Source organism: Oryx dammah, unplaced genomic scaffold (assembly GCF_014754425.2).
Source record: "Oryx dammah isolate SB20612 unplaced genomic scaffold, SCBI_Odam_1.1 HiC_scaffold_18, whole genome shotgun sequence".
Taxonomy (NCBI): Eukaryota; Metazoa; Chordata; class Mammalia; order Artiodactyla; family Bovidae; genus Oryx; species Oryx dammah.
The window spans coordinates 79,156,508-79,180,268 of record NW_024070202.1 but is presented as its reverse complement, the minus strand read 5'-3'; the positions used below and the strand labels follow the sequence as shown (position 1 = coordinate 79,180,268).

Genomic DNA, 23,761 nt, shown 5'->3' with positions numbered 1-23,761 from the left:
CCCTCCCCAGACCCGGGTCGTGCCTTTCATCCTGTTATTTTATACTTGTTGATAGGGGACTTAATTGTTTTCATCTGTTGTTTCAAGCGATCTCTCCCCAAAATATAAAATCAAGAGCCAGGGTCATACTTTGTGTTTCTACTGCGTGTGGTGCTAAGTTAATGTTGGGGAATCAATAAAAATATCTAAGTCATCCCTCTGCCTTCTCTAAACGCCTTAGAGCAATTTTCCATAATTTTTAGACTGTTCTAGTTACAAAGATCTCAGGGGATCAAAGTCACTCTTGAAAGACTCCACCTTCACTTTTTTTATTCTCCTGGTACAGAGGAAGCTTTGTTACAACTTGTATCTTTATTATCTGATCCCGATCCATCTCAGGTGAGATTGAGTCCCCTAAACTATAACTCTATGAAGATAGGATCTGATACTCATATCAGTCTTTACAGCAAATATCAGTCCTGCCTGCAGGTCCCTGAGAGACAGGGATCTCCCTGGTCTTCTCCTTGACTGTCTTCATGGATTTGCTTCTGTCTTTACCTTCCTTCACATCTATTTCCTTATTTGAATGTCCCTGTGTCTTTTTAGCCTGCACAGGCTGTTGTTCGTATTCAGTCCTTTTCATCTTTCCTCATAAATCATTCCTCCAGCTCCTTAACCATGCTTAACTGCTTCTCCCCAGGATTCTTTCTGTTTCTCTGAGACACCAAAACCAGGAGACAAGGAACTGCCCACATTAGTGGGACAACAAGATGTCTTCCTGTGAAAAGACTGTGGTTCTCTTTCTTCCCCTCTCTGACACAAACTTTCCAAGTATACTTATAGATAAAGGGATGCCCTCTCCCTGCCACTTCCTCCCCTGGCTGGGCAGGCTGGCCCACTGCCCTGGTGTCACACAGGACAGGTGAGGGCCCAGTGGCCTCTATGCAGTGGGGGGAGCTGTCCCCAGACAGGCCTAGATGGGGCGAGGCACTGCATCATACTGGCGACACGTGAAAGCCCAGTTACTTACATAGGCTGCTCTTTGGAATGGAGAGCTCATGTAATGAATCCATTGTGGATCCAAGAGACAAGCCTGTGGCCCAAGTCCCTGTAGGTCTGGAGGAAACAGGGATATGGTAAGGAGACAGAGCTTAACAACTAGGAGACAGAGCTTAACAAGTGCACGTGGGGCCGTCCTCTCTGATTCCCAAACCCTAGGCCTAGAAGCCCAGTCTCAAACTGGCCCTGGGAGCAAGCCACATAATCACTCCAGACCTCAGCCTCAGTTAATTCAGCTGCCAGATGGGTTTGTGGGAAAAAAGAAATGAGATCATGTAACAGGGGTCTGGAGCCCAGTGGCTAGCACACGATAAATACTTCATGTGAGCACCAGTGTTTCCCCACACACTTATTCCCCCAAAATAGAGACACAGAGAGGACCGGGAGGCCTCCCCACACTTAGATCATAGGTAACTTCCAATCTTTGGGAGAGTCTAAGCTGCAAAGCAATTTCTCACTTTCTCCCACATGGCCACATGCAGAAATATGGCAAGGACAGAGGTAGCACTAAGCATACCTGTGCCTTCCGTGCTAGGATCCAACAGTACAGGCCAGGAGACCCACATGGCAGGCAGCCTGCCCTCTCAAGGCCCTCCAATCCCTAGCCAGCCCCCGTTGGCAACACCAGCACCCAGTTCTGGAAGAATCCCTGAGCTCCCAGCTGAGCCAGCCTACACAGGTCTTGGTGCACACCTGGACTGCCATCTTGAAGTCTCAGCAGTTAAAGGGCATGAGCTAAGGATTTGCGCTCTGGAGCCCAACTCTGTGAATCCCAATCTTGTTTCAACCACTTTGAGCCAGGTAAAAACTGACTTCGCCTTCCTGGACCTCAGTCTCCTCATCTGTCCATGGGGAAAATCACAATGAACTCCCATGAAGTTGTTGCTGGGATTTCATTAATTACATGAATTCAAGCAAAGCCTGTACCATACTATGTGTTACAGAGGGAGGGCTCAACTTCTGCCGGCCATGGTTTCTATTTGGGGCAGGGGAAGGGCAGCATGTAGGATCTTAGTTCCCCACTAAGGCTCAAACTCGCACCCCCTGCAGTGGGCTGCCAGCTGAGCCAGCCTACATAAGTCTTGGTGCACAGCTGGACTGCCATCTTGAAGTCCAACTATGGTTTCTAAAAAGGGGAACCAGTTTCCACTGGGCTACTGCAACACCTGTTGAGAGTTGCCTCCCAAATTCTGCCCTCCACTCCTTCATGAGAGTCCCCACACACCAAAAAACGTGATATTCCTTGAGTAAAAAAATCAAACCATGTCACTTCCTCCACTGGCTATCCACTGGCCTACAAGATACCCCCAACTCATCTCCCCCACCTATTTCACTGCCTCACTAGTCCAGCACACTTGCCTTCTCTCTGCTCCTAGATGTGGCCACAGGAAATCCACAAATTCCACTCTTAAAGTGAAATGCTCTCCCCTTGGACCTTCCCAAGGTTGAACTCCTTTTTGTCACTTGAGTGTCAACTGCAAAAACATTGCCCAGAAGGGCCTTCCCTGTTCTGCCCACCCCTTCCAAGGTACGATTCTCCACCCCCACTCTCACCCCAGCACACCATCTGCCTTAGTGGACTCAGAGCACCCACTGTGCTGTCTCATTCTTGATGTCCCTCCCCCCATGTTTGGTGTATGTTTCTCCTCTGGCTAGAATGTGGGCTCCACGAAGGCCTGGACCTGACTGGTCTTGGCAAACACTGCCCCCTCAGGACCTAGACAGTGTCTGACTGAGGACAGACTCTCAAAAAGATGCAAGAATTTTTGAAATGCAAATGAAGATCATACATCATGTACCCAATAGAGTAAGATTTGAAGCACATCACACCAGGGTTCTGATCAGAATAGTCGGGGACACTGGAGGCACTCAGGTGCCTCCAACTGCTCATCAACTGTCTCTCTATATCATCAATTTGGGGAATGTGAAAGGCACAAATTATGCTTGAAACATCATTAAAGATAAAACATGAAGGCTACATAAATATGCATTTCATAGCATTATGTGCTGTGTAATATATATCCTGTATGTTAAATATGAAATAAACTGCACATTTGATCAGAAGAGTCAATCTATGCGGTCAGATTCTTTGAAGTAAGCTGGAATCACAGACGCTGGTGGAGGGGGAAGGGAGGTGATGACGTTCCTTATTTAAAGGGGAAAAACAGGATTGGGGAAGGAAATCTGAAAACTCATCAAATTCAAATGCAGGTTTATTTCACGAAAGCCAACAGAAAAAAGAGTTGGTGTCTGTTTCCTAGGATGCTTCGTGCACACTTCTCTGCTCCTCTCTAAACCAGGAGATAGGCTCCCCTTTGATCCCACTCACAAGCGAGGAGCATAATCAGCATGTAGATTTGGGTCCCCCCAGTGGATGAGTAAATAACCAGCTTCTTAGAGTGAGCTTCCTCTGACCTACACAATGCCCACTGATTAGCCCTGCAGCCCCCCACAGAGAGGACTCATGAGTACCCCCCAACCCCCCTACCCCCAACCCCCACCATCTCCCTTAAGACTCTTTCTGTCCAGGCTGGATTGCAGGCTTATCCCACTTCTGGAAGTCTTTGTTCTCATTTTCTCCCAGTGGCATTAGCTACTGGATTTCCCAGATGAATTTCACTTTGTTATTCCTGGGCCCTCTCCCCAACCTCGCCATGGGCCCTTTGCACAATACCTCTGGCTCCACTGATGTCAGAGGATTTGAGTTTTTCAGTAAAGTAAAACTCCAGGTTTTTAAATTTTTTATTGTGGATCTTATATTCTGAAGTTAAAACATGTCTTGATAGAGAGCATTCTTAATTCATTGGCAATGAAGTTGCACTTATTTCCCAGTGTTTGGGGTTTGTACTTTGAGACCAAGATGCTGTGATTATGAGGGTTATCTAATACAGAAAAGCTGGAGAACAAGTAGATATGATTTTGTTGTCTTCGAAAGAAAATTTAACACACGGCACTGGGGAAGCAGTAGCATGTCCTTGAGGACCACAGGACGAGGAATCAGCCAAAGAAGTCAGGAGGGTCTAAGGATGAAACTGCACACAGGCAAATCAGAAGGAGGAAGTGAATTAAATCTGGGACAAATTCTGGGCTGGTGATGGGAAACATAGTTACCCAAAGATCTGCTAAAATATACAAAAGCCATGAAATAAGTCTTAGGGCTTGCCCTGGACTCATGCAGCAGATCAGCTTCTAGGAAGCCTGCGGGCTTGCACTTCTACAGCCTGTCTCCTGCCACTCTCTGACGTGAGCTCCAATCCCCAGGCCCCTAGTTCTCAGGTCCTCACGAGCGTCAGGTTTTCCTTTGGCCTCTACGCCTTTGCAAATGTCTCTCTACCTCTACCACAAGTATTTATTCAGGTATAACTTTCTCCAGGAAGCCTTCCCAACTCATCAAGTCTGGGTTAGGTGTGTGTGTGTGTGTTCTACTCCTCAGGGACTCTGCATCTATCTTTTATGATACATCCTTTATACCAACTTTCGGCAAGGGCTTATTCTCTTGTTCTATTGTCCCACTGGCCTAAAGCTCCACGGAAGCAACGACCTTGTTCTTTCTGTCCAACACAGGTTAGCACTTAAGAGACATTTGGTAAGCATGATTAACTAGCAAATGACTGACAGGTGAACCAAAAACACAAACAGCTAATGAGTCCAGAACTTTCTTCATTTAGTTCTAACAGGAAGAAACTCATCAAAAACTTAGGCTGATAAAAAGCCAGGGAAGACCCCCATCCCCGCCCACAAAGAAGGGATGATATTAGGAAAATGAAAACAATGCGTTTTAGGAGACGAAAAGTATGGACCCACATGTAAAAGCTCAAAGGATTGAAAGTTGGATACTTTTCAAAGAGTTCCACAAGAATCTAAACTCTATCAGAACATAAGAAGGACAGAGCCATAAAATGCCAGATTGGCAACCCCATATTAAAGCAAACTGTGCAAGGCACAAAGAAAAATCCAGCCCTTTTACTAAGTGAGATGAAGATACAGCACAAATTTATAGATACAAGATCAAGAAAGCTAAAGCAGAGCAGGAGATGCAGCTTTCAAGAGACATCAAAGGTAACATTCTTTAATTATACAAGAAAAAGAAGGAGGGGGCCAAGGATAATGTTGCCTCTGTTAGAAAATGGGCTACGAAGCTGTGAGCAGATGGCTATGAAATGGCAGGAGTTGCCATGTTTCTCATGCTTTCTCTCAAGGAAGGAGAGGGTGACGGAGGAGGAAAAGAAACTATAAGCAACCAAGAATACTGTCACTTGTGCTCGGTGTTGAGTGGGTAGCCAAATTAGAAAAGGAACAGAATTCCATGGAATATTTAAACAGTTGGATTCATGATCCCAATCAATTTGTCGATGGAGGATCCCATTATCAGGAATTACACACATACTTCCACACTAATAAGTTGGAAAGATGTTACTGAAACTGTGAATTGCCTTAGAGGTTACTGAAGATAAGAGAGATCACTGAAATTTATTAAAGGGAAAAACAAATACCATGCTCACCTTAACCACAGGAAGAATACCTACCTGTTTGATTTTTAGATGGACTTCAAAATACACAGGAGATCTCCTATGCAAATCCCATGGTGTTTAAAATGAATTGGTCCTCATCCAACTCTGAGTAAAGTGTCAATTTCCTCCAAAGAACCACAATGCATGATGTCTGAGCATCCTGGCAGTTGTAAATGTGCTGCAGGTATGTGGAAGCAAATACTCTTGATGTTTTGCAAATGAACAACTTATAAATGAATTAATGTGTCATAAACACTTTAAACCTTGCCTATGTTCAGAGAACGGAGAAGGCAATGGCACCCCACTCCAGTACTCTTGCCTGGAAAATCCCATGGACTGAGGAGCCTGGAAGGCTGCAGTCCATGGGGTCGCTGAGGGTCAGACACCACTAAGCGACTTCACTTTCACTTTTCACTTTCACGCACTGGAGAAGGAAATGGCAACCCACTCCAGTATTCTTGCCTGCAGAATCCCAGGGACGGGGGAGCCTGGTGGGCTGCCATCTATGGGATTGCACAGAGTCAGACATGACTGAAATGACTTAGCAGCAGCAGCATGTTCAGAGAGGATGGGGGGTGGGTAGTATGTTTGAATCAGAGGTTGACTGTAGTGAGTAAATTATAAAATGGAAGCAGAAGCTTCCATTTCTTCTGTTTGCTGAGGAGCTACCCCTGACCAGCAAGCTCTGGATCAACTTCATCTCCAGTGTTGATAGGCCAAGCAATGAACAGCTCACCCCTTCTCTGCATTAACAAGCCCTCTCGGTCCTGCCTAGGAACTCTGGTGGATAGAAGAACAAAGCACTGCCCCAGACATCACCTTATTCTAAAGAAGATCAGGCCAACATATACGGACAACCCAAGCTGTGATGTGTTTCAGGGTCTTACATGGACTAGGGGAGCGGGGTAGGAAAAGATCTTTGTGAGATGGGACTTAAGGAAGCCTTTCAAAGGAAGTGCATCATTAGACTGAAGACTGCATAGCACTTGAAGGTGAGGAGAACAGACAAGAATTATTCTAGGACAATAGCCTGAGCAGGACCGCCTGAGCAGTGGGCCAAGGGAGCCAGACTTGCCTGCAGGGGGCACTGTTAGGGCAACAGAGAGAGAGAGAGGGCCAGGCCAGAACAATAAGCCAACTGGTTCTCTCTAGACCATGGTCTCCCTTTGCCTTCCCTTTCTATTCATTCCTCTCCTAGAGGAATGGGCTTCAATCTTCTCCCTGGTCCCCTCTAATAGGTATGTCCCTTAAATTCAACGGATAAAATCAATAGCTCTTTCTCCAAAGGTCACAGTGCTTCTCTTCCCATCGAGTTCCAGTCTCTCTCGCTGTTTCCCAAGACTCATGCGTAGAGTCACAGTCATGTCAAAGATTCAGTGGGGAGTAGAATCTGGAGCCTCCTAAAAATGATTCCAAAATTTCCACCACTTTCTGCAGGGTTGCTTGCAGTGTAGCTCTATTTTAAAAAAGTCTGTGGACATGGGCTCACTATTTCTGGTCTTAAAACATTTACCTCCAAGCTACTGAAAGAAACCTTGGATCATTACACTGAATTTCTAAGAGAAGGACAGGAATAAGCAGAGAGCTTTTCTTAAGCTCATAAATAAGTTTTGCAAAGCTTCCTAGACTTATCTGCATCTTCCCACTCCAGGTCCTCCCATGATTCAAGTCGACTAGCTCAAGATGCAAGACAGTCAGCAAAGCCCCCAGACTAGGACCCAACATCAAGCTTTCTGGTGAAACCCTCCAGTTTATGGGGGGTGGGGGAGGGAGGGAGGAACAATCACAACACTCCTGATTGGTTTCCCAACTGTTCTCCAAAGATGCAAACGACAGCCTGGATGAGAACAGAACTGTGCACCCGGGGAGCTGTCACTGTCTCTGCAGTTTGGTCAACACCAAACTGTTCACTTGTGCCTCGTAGGCATCTTTGTCTTTCACAGCCTCCAGATGACACTCCAAGAGTAAAAGAAATGTGAGCAGGTGCATCTATTAAATATGTAAAATACACCTCTTCCCTTCTCCTCACTTAGAAGATGGATTTCTAAAGGGTGTGGAAAGTCACCTAACATAAAGACAGACAGGTAGAAAAAATATCTTCCGTGCCTTTTTTTTTTTTAGCACACAAGAATGCAAGTGGGCTCGACACATCAGCTTTCTGCAGAAGATAAATGCTAGCCAATTAAAAATTCAGTTTCTTTTCTTTAAGCTAATTCCTCAGGTTCTTGCTAATTAGCAACTAATAGTTCTGTCATCTGAGCTGGGAAACATAAGGAAGAATACCAGCGGTATGTTTTCAATCAAAGCATTTACATGGAGGAATGAATCATAGTTTCCAGGAGGAATAACTGCTTGGGAGCAGTTGGGGGCATAAAGAAAGCAGTCTTCACACAACTATAAAACTGGAAAAGAGACCTGAAATTTTAGAAAAGCGGGCATCTTTCTAAACCCTCCCCACCAGCAGGGGACCTGTATGACATGATGGTGATTCCAAGAAACTCCCCACCAAGACCCCAGCAGGGATAGTTGGAAAACTGCACTCCACAGTCCAGAAGACAATGCAACACATGTTTTCTGTAACAGGGAAGCGAATAAAAGTTAAGTGTCGGCAAGGGTACAGGAATGCTTTAACTATTATGTCACCTGCCTTGTCAGTTTATAAAAGAAGAAATGCACGGTGGTAAGTGAAAGCAGGGAGTGATGGTGGTTTGGCATATCTGGCTGCAGATGAAGCAGGAGCAGAATAAAATCTTTGCTGAGAAATCTTTGGGCTGGAGATGGGGGTCGTCATCCTGACTCCAGGACAAGCAGGTCAGACTCCCCAAATCTGGTCCCGCCTATGCCCTGCCCAATTATAAAGCACGAGTGATCCCACAACAGCCAGCCTGCCAGCACCACCCCAGGTCTGAGCCACGCGGCTGGAACATCTACTTTCTTGCCTTGATATACACCACTTCCACAGCTACCCTTGGCGAGAGAAAGCCCCCGGTGCCCCCTGTGAGGATTTTATTCCAAACACATGTTGCAAATGTTTGAAGTGCCCGCTACCCTGGCGTTTTCTCTTTTTCATTTTTCTAAAAGTCAAACCCACAAAACCCAAAATACTTTGAATCCCGCCTAAGTGCAATTTGTGAAGATGCAACATTGCCTACCCAAGGATAACAGAGCCTGATGCAATAAAAATTTTACAGATGGCCTTCTGAGGGGAAAAATGATTTTCCTTTTTCCGGTCTTACAGGAAGCCTGCCCACACGTTAGAAATACAAAGTTAGTATATATAGAAGCACAAATTAGGCATCTTGGAACGTCTGCGTTTTCCAACCACAGAGAAACGCAGGAATTACTGTGAGAGTTCACAAGCCCAGCTACACTGGACTAGAGAAATCTTTCCCTTCAAGGGTCTAGTGGGGCTGGCAGACGACTCAAGGGAAAAGGGAGTGACCTAAACAGATGCCTCTGAACCTTTAGCTACCGAAAGTCCACGATCAGTTTGTGTGCTTGACAAGGCTGCTGACGGAGACAAGGTAAAGAAAAGTTTGGCTGGCCAAACTTTTACATCTCATTTGAAAAAGAGGGCACTTTTCTCACATGCTAAAAGATTCTTGGAAGATGTGTCAATTTCAGCTTCCCATCTGTCATCTACCTGGATAATTTAAATCCATGTCAGATAGGTATTATTACAAAGTACCTAAAAAAGCACTCATTATACTGGTAGAAGATTAAGTAATCCAACTGGGTTCTAAAAAAAAATAGAGTCATGTCCTACAGACTTCTTGGAGCTTAGTTTAGGACACCTTTCCATCATTTACCACGAACACCTAAATACTATACCTTTCACTTTTCCACAGGCATTAAGCTTGTATTTATTATATAAAACACTTTCTGGTAGGAATTTTAAATGTTAAAACTACTCCAACTCATGCAAAAGGTTTAAAATTTCTCTGCTCCTCAAATAGGAAAAAATGACAGTCCATCCTTTAAGATTCAGCAAGAAAGACTTCTTCTGATTAGAAGACTGTGGCACCCCATGCTAACCCCACAATCGCTCCCTAAGAAAAGATTTTTTTTTTTTTTACAATTCACTCCATCTCTAATCTGTGTTTAGAGAAGACACTGACCTTGGGGAATCAGAAAGGCAGGTCTGACAGAGAAAGGCCAGTCTACACTGAACCGAACACAACTGCAATTCTGACCAGACACCTTGAAGAGTGAACTTATCACATACAGATGGTGGTGGGGACGATGTTGCTGCTGCTCATGATGACGAAGATGGAACAGGAAGAAGAGGAAGAAGCAGAAGGAAAACGAGGCAGAGAATAGAGAGAATCCTCAATGATTCAGATGCATTCACCACGAGCCAGAGATTGTACAAAATATTGGTATTTTATTGGCTCTGTCTCACTTAATTGTCGCAAGGACACTGTGGGACTGGCAGTCTCACAATACTCCCATTCAACAGCTGAGAAGGGATCCTCGGAGAGATCTTAGAGGACAAGCCCACTTGGCGACAGTCACAAGGTCAGTAGGTGGCAAGGCTGGAACATGAGCGCCCTGGTTGCTGAGCCAATCTCCAGGACTCCACATCCATATAATGGATGTAACGATAGCATTTATTCACGCCCACCTAAGTGAGGACCTTGGAATGGTGGGGCAGAAAAACATTTGCCATTTGGTGATAGACAGCTTACCTCACTTATAAATTACCCAATGATTTATAGTGGTTTGAACAATACCGTGGGAAAAGCTGAAGCACAACCAACCTATAGGTGCAATGTCTCTTCAACAGAGTGATAAGCAATGGTTCCAAGAGCCATCAAGAGTTTTCCAGCGCCCTGTGCTAGTTCATACTCCCACTGGAGGTTGGAGAAGGGGGTCACACACAAGGACCACTGAGGAGGGACAAGGGTCCCAGGTGTGCAGAGAGCCCCTCAAAGGATGAGGAGAGGACTCAATGGGCAAACCGTTAGAACAAATGGGCCGAGAGCAAACTGCACGTTGAACAGCACAGAGAAAGTTAACGGTCATCTGCCTACTTCGCTCAGCTGTCCTGAGCAATTAACTATTCACTAATTAGTGAGCATCTGGAATGAAAAACAAAACATAAATATGAAACAGGGAAAGTTTGTGTTCCCATCCAAGGGCACAAACAATACAGGGCATGTATGGCTGATAATCTAGACTTTATCCTTTTTCAAAAGTACGCATACTCTCGGGGAATATTAATATAGGTAGGGAGCATGTAGAGTCCCTCATATTTTCTGCATGGATGAGATCTAATAGAGACCCATCCACAAAAATACATTGTAAAAAACTCAGACATGGGCTTGGAGAAAAACCTTACTGACAACTACTGTAAACTCTCATTCCAAAAATAAAGGAAAAATAAAACGAAATAAACCTCTAACAAGAGAAGAAGAGGAACGCACACACTATACATCCTCATTTCTGTAACTGTAGAAGTTAACAACTGTAGCCATAGGGCTGAGAAGCACTTTTTAAACAGAAAAGTTGCAGGCTTTTTGAAAAACTAACAAGAAGTCATCGAACCTTTTCCTCTATGCCTCTGACCACTTAAAAAAAAAAAAATTCTCCCTCCACTGAAAAAAAGTAATGTATCTTCCATCTTTACCAACAATATAATCTAGTGGGGAGGACGGGGGAGCAGTTGCTGAGACTTAAGGTTGTGTGAAGCGCTTTGATCTGCGCCCTGATGAGGGAACATTCCCCTCTGCTTCAAGCCAACTAATGAAGGGATGAAATTAGCTTTTATCCTGGGCACTTTCTTGAACCAAAAAACATGCACTAATCAGCTGTCCTCACTCATCAGTCATCTGGCTAATGACCTTTTGCCTTAAAACACTAAAATTTCTGAATGATGTGGAAAAAGGAAAACACAAACCAGTCCCCCTCTGTGGCACACGATGGATCATCTGGAATTGGAGCCGGGAAGGTTAAACAGCAGGTCTGTATCCTGGCAAGGTGATAAATCTGTAATCAAGAGCTGCACGCTTGGGCATCTCAATATGAACTTCATTACTCCACCACTGAATTATATATTTTAACTAGAACCAGGCCAGAAACAAGCTCAACCCTTATATAGTTTCTTTTGCATTCTGCAACCATCCCATGGGTGTGTTCACCATCCTAGTTCATGTCTTAAACTTTCTGAATGTGAGAAGAGGAGCTTACGAGGTCTCCAGTTTGCGAATTCCAGAAGAAAGTAGAATACACAGAAAAATCTTCCACAGAAGGAATTTGGCCCTGGCTGGTTAAAAGAGGTTTGTTTGTTCCTCAACAATAAAGCAAATATATATATATATATATATATATATATATATGAACAAGGGGAATATCTGCCATTAAAGACATCTGCTAATGCCTCCCACTTTAATAACTCCCCCTCCTCAACCTATTTTCCTCCAGCAGGGTCTACTTGGGTGGAGAAAATCTGGTTTCAGTTCCCAGGAAAGGTCTGTGTGGATTAGCCACAGACGGACACCTTCCTGACAGCCGCCCCCCAGCCCCCGAGGTCCAAGTTGCTTAGAGATGGAAAGAAATGGTTTCCCTAAAAAGAAGGAACAGGATGTGGGAGAAGTTAAGAAGTAAAGTAAACAATAAATTAAACATTTGTATAAAATAGTGCAAGACAAGTAACTCTTTAAGCGCACACGCACACACACACAGCCTGCCGTGGCTCCTGTAGCAAGTGCCACAGATTGGGGGCGACTTACGATAGTGAGGCTCCATGTAGCCATTCCTGGGGTCCATGGCAAACACAGCCCCGCGGTAGGGGACAGAGGGCTCGGCCAGGTGGGGCAGGGACCCATGGATCTCCTTCTTGATCAGCGAGGCCCTCTCGTCGCTGGATGTTGAAGGCTCCTCGCTGATCTTGCTGAGCCCCGGGGCAATCTGTGGCTGCATAGTGACTGCGTTTCTTCTCTCTCTGTGATAGGTCTGTCCAGGACTTTCATCCTCTGAAGACAGAAGGGAAATGAAAACTCTGTGAGCACTTTGAGGAGACATTCAAAAACCATCATCAGCTGGGGCTCCCTGCCCATCCATCTCCCCGCCTCCAAAAGAAGCCTACTTCTCACTCTTGGCAACTGTGAAAGCTAGCCATGACTGGAGGGTCTCAAGCCAAAATTGTTTATGAATGAGGGTCCAAGATACAAATCGAAGGAGGAAGGGGAGCAGGAAATGAGCCTATTAAATTGAGATGTCAGCAAATTCTCATCCCCGCTTCCAGCCGAATCTGCCAGTGAGGTTTCCCATTAGGGACCTGCCAGTATCCCTGCAGGGCCTGAGGAGCTGGAGATTTTGCCAGACTAAGGCTGTGGATTGCCAGCTTCTCCTGGCCTGAGGAAGACAGGCCTCTGGTGATCCAGGAGGCAAGGGACCCCTGTTCCTTGGAGGCGGACCTGTTAGAAAGCAAAACTTATCCTTGTGATTTTAAGTCAGATGTGTGATCCACTGAGAGATGAAACAGTGCCAGACATGGGACAGAAAACCCGCTGGTTCCAAGGGATAAAGATGGCAATCATGAAAACCTACAGTGCCCCTTACAGGACACTTCCTGCTTTGGCCCACAGAACAGAGCTGAGAGCTAAGAGGAAAATGGGGATAGAATGTGGGTGTGGAGGGCGTCAGTTACACTGATCTACATCCACACTCTGGTGGGCTCCAGACATCATTTCAAACGTAAGAAATGGCTTGATGAAATTCAAGCTCCCTCATACTTCTGTTCCCTTTCATCTGTAAGAACTTTCCATCGGTCCACTATGGTTCTCTGCAAATGTGATTGGATGGCCTTTCCAAAAATAGCAGATCAAAGACCCGTGGCATAAAATCAAACCAAACTGGTGATCAGAACCCACAACAAGTGGACCAATTCATCTGTAAGAATCATACGCGCACTCAATTATGCCCACACAAGCTCTGTGTTTAATCCACAGACTGTGCTCTGGCAGATAAGTGCTGATGGAAACAAAGCTGTTAGGACACTGCTTAGACACCCCATTTGAAAGCTGTTTCTCATTCCTGATCCTAAAAACAAAACAAAAACAAAAAAACTATAAATGAATATAAATAATAATACTGATGTACTATTTAGTTGAACAGATCTTGAACTCATCTAATCTTCACACACAAACTTCTCTTCAAAATATCCAAAAAAACAGAGGTATGTCTAGCTGAGTAGACATACTCTCTTAAAGACATACTCTCTTAAACATCTCTTTAAAAAAAAAAAAAAAAACAGAAAAAAAGTATGCTTTAGCAATTTCATAGCTCTTTTGACAAATTTAGAAGAATAGCTATGAACATGAACTAGTGTGAAAATGCAAACTCAAGTAACAACAACTCTTTTGTGATGACTAATACTTTGAACTACCTAAAGCCAGTAGCAACTCTCATTTTCCTGCCTATGTTTGGGACCTGAAGAAATAAGCATTGTATGTTTCTTTTTTTTTTTTAAGCCTAGCAAATGACTTTCAAAACCAAAGAGGCAATGAGGTATGTTCTGGACTTTACAGTGATTTTGCTGACTACTGCTGGGTAACTGTGAAACATTATTTTAGCATTATTTTGCGCAGATCCCCACCCTCAAATCTTGTAATGATGGGATAAATTATGAGTTTAATCTATCAAGTAACTACTAAAAAAGAAAATGGTCACATTTTCACACATTGATCCTTCCAAAAGCAATTCCAACCATGCTTTTGCTAGTTTAAAAACAAACTACAAAATAACAACAACAAAAATCCGACATTTTAATTTCTCTAATACTTTTAGGCCCTAATCCACACTCAGACTTCATTAGCAGTAAAGTTGCAGGCTGCAGAATGAAGGTTTTCAGTGATGTAAAGACGGAAGGATGTCAAAAACACTCAAAACTCAGTCGGTTTATAAAAATTCCCACCATGGCCAAAGTCATATTTTCCACTTAAGTGTGCCTGCACAACTGCCAATTTCAACTTTGCACTAAGGTGTAAATTCTATAGAACGGACCTGCATTTGGAAAACCAGACAGCTCATACCAAGAGGGACTGTGACATGCAATTAGCATTCTCTGGGAAAGATGAATAACCAAGCCCTACTAATCTGTTCCAGGTTTAAAACAGGATTCCCTTCACTTAATCTTCCTAGAAGAAATTAACTTTTCTTCTCTTAAAACTGCATCCCTACAATAGAGTGAGTTTCTTAGACATGATGTCTTTACGGACAAGCATTTGAATCCAACTTCACGAATAACTGAATAATGGGCATGGACTATTCACAGCCCTCCCACCTTCTCCCCCACCTCGTGGGAGAAAGAAGCAGTTAGGGGGAGGCGGGTGAGTGGAAACGGGCGGGTCTTTTTAGCTAAAAATTAATTCCTTCATGAGAATTAACACAATATGTGTGAATATCAAATTAGAACAAGAAATCAGCAAAGTTCAAACACTTAATACTGAAAAAAAATGAACTAATTCTCTTAGTAAAACGCAGGCCAGGATTTTTTTCATGTGGAAACTTTCATCAGACTTACTCTTATACGAGTCAGGACTCCCACATTTTCACGTACTCTCCCTCTCCAGAAAATCCCAGCAAGTGATTATTTCCTGAAGTGCATCTCCTATACTGAGTTGATTCTGAGGGGCATTCAGGATGAAACCTTGACAGTATACACCCCCAGATTACAAACAGCTATGAGGCTTGAAAGAGTGCTATCTACAGTGAAAGGGAAACTTTCCAAGCCATATTCCTGCCTGCTCTTATAAATTTAGCAACCACTCTAACAAGCCAAGAAGACGAGAGCTGTCTAATCTTGCTCAGTCGAGCTGAGTTGTTCAATAAAGTTGGAGAGTCAGCGCAGACAGGCTACGCCAGGCCAAATTATTGACAGAAACATACTGTCCACCATGGCAACAAGCAGAAGTCAGCTGCAAAAATGTAAGCAAACAGCCCAGTCCTTCAGAAGCATCTGCCAGTGGACTTGAACAGCCAAACACAGGGCGACTGTTCGTGCCTCTCTCAGTTCAGCAGCTGCAGGCTCGGAGGGTCAGACTGAGACATGCAAGTCTCTAAATAGCTTCAGGAGAAAAACCGTTTTCAAAACTGTCATCAGGTTCCCACTTTGGATGCCCTGCCTTCTGCAAATCTGTGCTCCAGTGGAAATTAGGGAATTCCCACCCACTACAGGGAGGGCTGCCCCCACGTTGCATTTCAGAAGCTGTCTCAGGTTTTTCCAAACTCATCCACAGGCAACCCATATTGCATCAGACACGCTTGGTGCCATAAACTCTCACAACACAAGAGCGGCTTCATCACCAACACTGCTTAGATCATTTACAGGGAAGGGTTCCAGGAAGGCATCATGTGGTGAGAAGCAGGACTCAACACACACACACACACCTGTGCATTTGTTCCCAAACTCTTGATTGACTTCTTCTCCTGGAGACCCAGGACACAAGTGCTCTTTTGCATTGGACTGGACAAAAAAGTTTCAGATGACTGTTCCCATGGAAAGGTAAAACCCTGCACCGCATCACCAACCAGGAACACTTCCTGTCCCCCTTACCAAATCAGCGGGTGAGGATCTCGTGGTACAAGTGCTCACCTCTTTGAAATGAACGTGGATTTTAAGCTGTCCCCTGCAATCCCGTTTTAAAGCATCACGCCTCTCTTCCCCCCAAGACACAGAAGACACAGAGCGAAAGCGAACAGATGGATACTTACAACTCAGTCCCAGGCTCTGGCTAGCTACTTTCTGCAAACTTCTCTTTCTGCTGGGCTTTCTCTAGCAGTGCAGACCTGTTAGGAACATTCTCGGTGTCTCCCTGCCTCCCTGCACCCTGGCCCTCTCCCTCTCCCAGGCAGTGCTTGCTCCCATTAGAGGAATTAAAAGTGGTTGGAGCCATGCTAAATTTAACAAGCTCATTAGTATTCTTTCTGAGTGCTTCCGAGTGAACTCTCTCTATTCAAGGCACTCTCTCCAGCAGAAGGGTCAGGCTGGCTAATCATTAAATCAAACTAATGTCACCCTATCACAATCAGCCCCAGAGAAGGAGGGTTTATTATTTCAGTTTATGCTAAATAAACGGTTTTACAAACGGTCCCCAAGCAAGGTCAACAGCAGCTTCAATTACAAGACAAACTTAACAAGAGTTGCAATAAACCAAGGACCCCGTATTGACTTAAGAACAGGCTCGACGCCACATATGGCCACTAGCGGGGTTGTACAGGAATGCATATTGGAAAATAAAGGAAGAGGGGGCGCTTCTTTCTTTGCCAGAATTTGCCACTGCACAGCGACTGTTCATTCACCTCTCTGCAACCAGCTAGCCGCTCAGCTCAATTCACTCCACACAAAGGCTGGAGCCCAGACCTCAATGGACCGAGTGAAACACGTTCAGAACTAGGCTCTCTATTGTGACTGAATTTCTTAACATCTTTTCAAAAAGCGGAGAATGCCTTGAGGCTAAAGGAAGAAACAGGCTAATGGTGAATTGGGAATTCAGAGCAAATTTCAGAGCCCTTTCCTCCTAGCTTTTGAGGTTGAAAGCAAGCTCTTTCCTTTCAAGTTTCAAAGTCCTTTTTCCTCCCGCAGTGTCACAGAAGGATTTGAAAAGAAGGTAATTGTGCTCGCAGTCTCCCTGATCAGAGCTTACGTCCTATTTCTGGTATTTCGGAATACTTCTTGCAATAATAGTGCATATAGCTCAATCCCTTAACCGGCCTGCACTCTGCAATTGCTCATTAAATGAACAATTGCGGGTATAAAATGCCTTTTATGTTCAAGGTCTGGATATAAGATAAGCATTCTAGGACTCTAAATTTGGTTTACTAAGGAAACTCTCCATCATTAAATTACAAAACTGAAGTCAGAATATCAGGCTTTCCCAGAAAAGTGGCACTCAAATTTCGGTGAGCCCAAAAGGCAGGGCGGCTGGGGGGAGGGGTGGAGGCCACAAAATGTTAAGGAGAAAAAAAAAAAAGGAGTGGATACTCAGATTTTGAACAGAATAGGATTCAAACAAGAAAATAATATTTCCGTGTTTAATAAGGTCTGAGTTTGTGAAACCTCATCATTTCCAAACTGAATGATATCAATCATCAAGTCATCTACAAATAGATCAAAACACAGGTGTGAGCCTCAATCAACACGCGGAGGGCTATTCCTGACCCCTCACCGGCAAACGTCAATCCCCTTTCTTAAGAGAAGAAATAATCCGTTTCTGCCACAAACCGCTTTATCATTTGTATCTTCTCACTTGCTCCTCACCAGAACCCAATGTTATAGCAGGACAAGGCATTAGGGCCAGTTTCCTGATCAAAACTATGCAACCATGTCCTTTATACATGATGTCAGAGAAATCCTAATCACGCCTTCGATAGGCCACAAAGTCCTGTTAACATGAGAAGAGGTCTGCTCCCAGGCAGGTTTGGCGAATGATACCTGTGGCTTGTGTGCAATCTCAGCCTCCACCCCCACGACCATCAATTAAAGGAAGGGAGGAGAGCAATTACATTTTGATGATCTGACATTTTCAAATCCTTGATACTCTCCAAATAAGTTTTTGTCAACAAACAACCACTTCTGCAAAAAACCCAGAGGGCCCCAGGGACAAATCCACTGTGGGACATCCAACTTCAGGGTCTTAGTACCCTGAAGCATCTTATCCCCACAGGTATGAGGACAGGCTTATGCCTTACACAGGCTGTGTGTACGTGCACACACATACACACACACACACTCACACACACACACATACTGTCACACGCTGAGGCTCAACCAATGGCATCTGTGTGTTACTGCAGGTTTTAGTGTGCTCCCACAAGCCTGGAGCCCCACCTTCTTCTCTTCTAAGCAAGAAACAGAACATCATTTTCTGCTTTTCCCCCAGGAAATTGCTTGGCTGTGTTTGGAAAGAGCATTATTTCGTGTTTTCTTATTATGTATTGGTTGCATCTTGTCAGCTTTTATTTCTGTGGTTATTTACTTTCTGATGTTCTTTGAATAAAAAACACCAATAGAACCCAACTCCTCGCCTCCTTGTTTCAGAATTTTCTCTAAGACTTTGCCCAAAGAGAGATCAGAAACGAAAGAGAAGAGGCTAAGCACATTCACAAGGTTTGTAGAATTATGCCAAGAAAGGGGTGGGGGGTTTAGTGTCTGTAGTTTTTAGAAGCAGAATCTTGACCCTTTCCATCCTGACTGCAGGGATGCCTAAGCCAGAAGCTGCTCCCTGGAATCTTAGAGTCTGGCTGCCAAAGGGAGGAGCAAACAATGCCTTCTCTAAGAACATTTCCAATGCCCTTGGGGTCAGACATCGCCCTTGTGCAGCTACACAGACGTCTCCCATTGACAATGACTGATGACAGACGGAGTGGCCCAGATGGATCGGGAGAGAGCTCTCTGCTTTGTCTGCAACCTTTAAACTGACTGCAGGGCCTGCTACATGAGAGGGCGGCCGGGGGTTTGAAGCTTTGGAGAAATTCGAGTGGCAATCCTTTCTCAAAGATCATGGGCTCAAGAATTAACGGGTAGCTCTCTCTGCCTCCTTCCATCAACGAGAAGATCGACAGGGGAAAGCAGAGAAGTAGAAAACGCCCTCCATCCCAGCAGTAGGAGTACCACAGTTGTGTGTTTTTTGTTGTTTTTTTTTTAACATTTCTAGAGTTCTTTTTGCCAAAGGACAAAACAGTCCAGACTGACCAGTATCCCACCAGCCCTTCACCAGAAACTATTTGCTCCCAAGAACAGGTTAGTACTAAACCCAAGGCAATTTCTGGCCTTACTCCCTACTACTCAGCTTACAGAGCTTCACACAGCTTTAAAGGGGGCTCCTGGGATAGAAAGAGTGAAGAGTAAGACAAGAATTTAGATAAACTGAAGGGCAAAGCTGACACTGCTGTGAGTTCCTCGGAGCAGGGAGCTCCCAAGGCCTGGAGCAAGCAGCCTCTTGCCTTTTTAAAAATAAGGGCTCCTTGCCATCTGGAAAATCAGGGGTCGATCACACAAGCTTCATGTCTGAGGCCTCACCAGGCATGCCGCATAGGGTTTACCTCCTCTTGCCTCTCTCTGAACCCACACCAAGCAGAGGTCCACACCCCTGCCCACCTCGGGAAGGATGCTTCTGGGTGTTAACACTATGACTTGGGCCAGCACAAACCCAACCTTACTAACCAGCTTTCAAAGTTTTAGACAAAGCAGTAGCCAAGCCCCACCTGTCCCTGGGAAGAGGAAAAAAACAGCAACAAACAAGAAAACAGGCCCCTGAGGGCCCCGGCAGGCCGTCCTGTAAAATTAGGAGATCTTCCTAATTTTCCATGAGCTCAAGAAGACCTTTCCTAGCATTAAGAATTCTAAAATGTCATGAAGCTTCTTCTATTAGCTTGCTATTACTTACTAGTCACTGCTTACACAGAGTGAGTTAATTAGTGACATCAAAGGCAGTACAATAAATTCTCAGGAGGGCCCCATTTTTTTTCCTTCCACTTAATAGCGCATTTATGCCTATCTGCGAGTAACAGTCTCAGGAATATTTAGGTATTAGAGAGTTCTTTGAGAACTCGGTTTGAGTCTTTTAAAAGCAAAGAATGAAGAGTCTCTCTTCCTTGCTTTGCACCTACAGCCTGAGCAGTTAACCACCCATAGTGACATCCACAACCCACGATCATAAGAGACACCGTAGAATGTCTGCTCACAAGGCTCAGGTGAGCTGACAGCTGCCGTGGCTGCATCCTCCAATGGGACCAAGCCTGTTGCCCCGGAGCCACCCTGCCCCTAGTCCTGCTATACCTGGGGGATCTTCGTTCCCCAACCAGCGATCAAACCCATGTCTCCTGCAGTGGATGCAGAGTCCTATCCACTGGACTTCCAGGGAATCCTCACTCTTCCTTTAAAGGCAAGCAGGGAAAGAAATCTCTGTGTGTGACAGCCTCCGGGGGCCGCACTTCTGAATGGTGGTTCCCAGGTTCTTACCCACCCAATCCCCTCCCTAACACCAGAGTTCCATTTCCTAAACTTTCCACCGTGTTTTAAATTTGGTGAGGTGAACACAAATTTAACTGGCTTCATCCGGTGTGTTGATGTTGCCTGGTTTTGGTTTTTTAGAAAACTGGGTAATAAGAAAGCCTGAGCATATGGTGGTATTGTATTTTTAATAACATTTTAAAGACCATGCTTACTCTACAGCAGGAATCAGATCCTCCTGGAGAGTACACTTAAATATCAAGAGAATATCATTACTGTACAGAAAGGAGCTGGAGGCTTGACCCTCACTGGGACCAGATTAGGGATGGTGCAAGGGTGCGCACCTTTGCTGACTCAGCCTCTGGGCAAGGCCAGGTGCTGCCTGGATCTGATTTCTACCACAGAAGCTCCCTCTAGCCACTGCCCACTTTGACCTCAGCTATGAAACTTGCATTTGAGAAACCCAAATGAAAATAGCACATTTTGACTCTTTTAATAGAGTCACTTTTAATACTTTTAATAGAGCTAAGTCTACTTCTAGTTACTTAGCCACGGAAGTCTGAAATTTTGGGAAACACTTTCACACTTTTAATAGAGCTAAGTCTACTTCTAGTTACTTAGCCACGGAAGTCTGAAATTTTGGGAAACACTTTCCAGGAGTGGTTCAGAAACTATGAGTAACAGCAAGAATGGTCACAAAACCTAATCTCCCCCAAAGTCCATGTTGATGGTCACAGACAAGACAGGAGGCTTTGGTACCCTGCTGCTCTCCTCTCCTCCGACCAACTGGACAGGGCAGACACCAGTCACCCAGCCTCTGCAGGAGACTGGGAACCAGGACACAGCCAGACCTTTCTTTTGCCCTTTTTCTAACTTTCCAGACACAACGCCAGGGGAATGTATTTTTATACTCAAGAAGTCCTAGTAAAAGTGATTAAGGAAACAAATAAAACACCAAATTCATCTACCTTTCCAAAATACAAGTAATTTTTTTTTTTTTTGGTCTCACTCATTCATCTGACCAATTCAAATTCATTAACCACACACCAGTGAAATACAGCTAACATCTGCTTACTATGAGATCGAGAGGGCTTCACCTGTCTTGCTTTACTCTTTACTGTACCCTGATTAGACACTGTTGTTCTGCTCATTTGCCAGATGAGGAAACTATGGCAGAGAGAAAGAAGGTGGGCTATTTACCCAGGACACACAGCTGCTTGGTGGGCAGAGCCTGGAACCCAGGCAGTCAGACTTTAAAGCTCCTACTTAAAGATCTGCCTCTTGGACTTCCTTACTCAGTGACAAGAAATATAAAATAAATTTAAATTGTGATCAATGCCCTAAGACTTCCCAGGTGGACTAGTGCTAAAGAACCCACCTGCCAAAGAAGGGGACGTAAGAGACACAGGTTGGATCCCTGGGTTGGGAAGATTCCCTGGTGGAGGGCATGGCAACCCACTCCAGTATTCTTGCCTGAAGAATCCCATGGACAGAGGAGCCTGGTGGGCTACCGTCCGTGCGGTCGCAGAAGAGTTGGACATGACTGAAGCGATTTAGCAGTAGCAGAAGTGCCCTAAAGCATGTGTCTGGGACCTTCACAACCACCAAACCCTGCTGCAGCATGAAAGCCGCCACAGACAAGACATAAACCAGTGGGCAGGGCGTTGTCCCCACGCTTCATTTATAAACACAGAAATCTGAATTTCATGTAATTTTCACATCATATTTAAAAATGTGAAGAGCTATCCTTTGTTCATGAGCTGCACAAGAACAGGCAGCAGATTAGGTTTGGCTACACACTTCAGACTAGCTATTACCCTAAAGGAACTTACCCACCTTTGCCAATAAATCTTGTACCCAAAACAATGAGGGATATTACAGTAAAAAAGCAAAAGCAGTAATACTGAGAGTTGGGGGTGGGGTGGATATGGTGGGCGAGTCACTTTCTCACACTATTAAAATATTTCCATAATCCACTTCCAGGTTGTATCTTAAGGGGAAAAAAAATAGAAAAGAAGACAATTTCTTTTCAAGGATATTCATCATGGTGTTATTTATAATATGGAAAACTAGGTAACAAAATTAAAGTCCATTATCTTAGGATGGAATATTATTATAAAATACAGTGAATCAAGGATTTTAATGAACATAGGAAAGAATTTTACTGAGCACTAAGTACTTTTCTAAGGTGTTACAAGCCAATCCTATGAGGTAAATACTTTTGTACTTCTCATTATACAGATACAAAAAGTGAGGTTTATTTATCCAAGAAAACACAGCTAGAAAGAGGCAGAGCCTGCAATGGAATTCAGAGTCCACTCACCCACCTGACTACTATGCCTTCAAGTTCTTTAAGGAGTCAAGTTTTTGGAGGAGGGGAAGGTGGAAAACAAATATATAATTATTTCTATACATTTTTTAAGTTTTAAAAAACGCACCAAGAGAGCATGAAATATTTCTATACAATGTTTTTCCTTTATGGTTCTGTATTTCTCAAAAATTTTAGAGTGCAGAAATAGCTGATTTCTTTTACCCTTGGTTTTAATTCTATCCTAAGTATGACCTTTACAATAATTCTCTAGAGAAGTCCAAATTAAGTATACATACATGGAAAAATTATCCCATGAGTTTCTCTCCTATAGTCTTATTTTATCTCCTGTAGTCCTGTAGTCTTATTTTAAACTATTTATCCCACCTCTTAAAGCTATAAGTGCTTGCTAGGCTATTTTTACACATATTAGTAACACCTTACAATGATATTGGGCTTTATGTAAATTCACTTACTTCAAGTTATAGGACTATTTTTAATTACTTTGTACTATACACAAGCACCTTCCAACAAGTACATCCCTAACATCCCCTAACGTCCCTTCCTGCCAAACCAGCTTTCGCCAGGTCATCCCCTGAAAGGTACAAAAGAAAAGCGCATTAGAAAAAATAAAAGAATTTTAAAAAGGAAAGTGCATTAGAAATGATCATTACTGCCACGGCTACTGCTCACACTCACTGAGCTCGTACTGAAAGCCAGGTCATATGCCAAGTGCAAAGGTTAGTCCCACTGGCTGCTCACAGTCTGCCAGGTGTGCAGTCCTGGCACCCCAGTTATTCAGGTAAATACTCTGAGGCTTAATAAGTCTAAACAACCCACTTCAAGCCATCCTTCAGGTAAGTGGCCAAGTCAGCAGGACTTTCTCATCTATCAATATCATAAATGATGATTAACCCCTGCAAACTGTCTACTACAAAGGCCCTGAAA

General features: G+C 44.2%; 1 protein-coding gene across 1 annotated transcript in view; it reads right to left on the bottom strand.

The window, feature by feature from the left end:
- GLI3 (GLI family zinc finger 3) overlaps positions 1-23,761 on the bottom strand; it is a 311,788-nt gene that overhangs the window by 201,049 nt on the left and 86,978 nt on the right. The window contains exon 3 of the mRNA XM_040260131.1: positions 12,281-12,523. Coding sequence (XP_040116065.1) covers positions 12,281-12,523 — 243 coding nt within the window. The remainder of the gene's footprint in view (positions 1-12,280; positions 12,524-23,761) is intronic.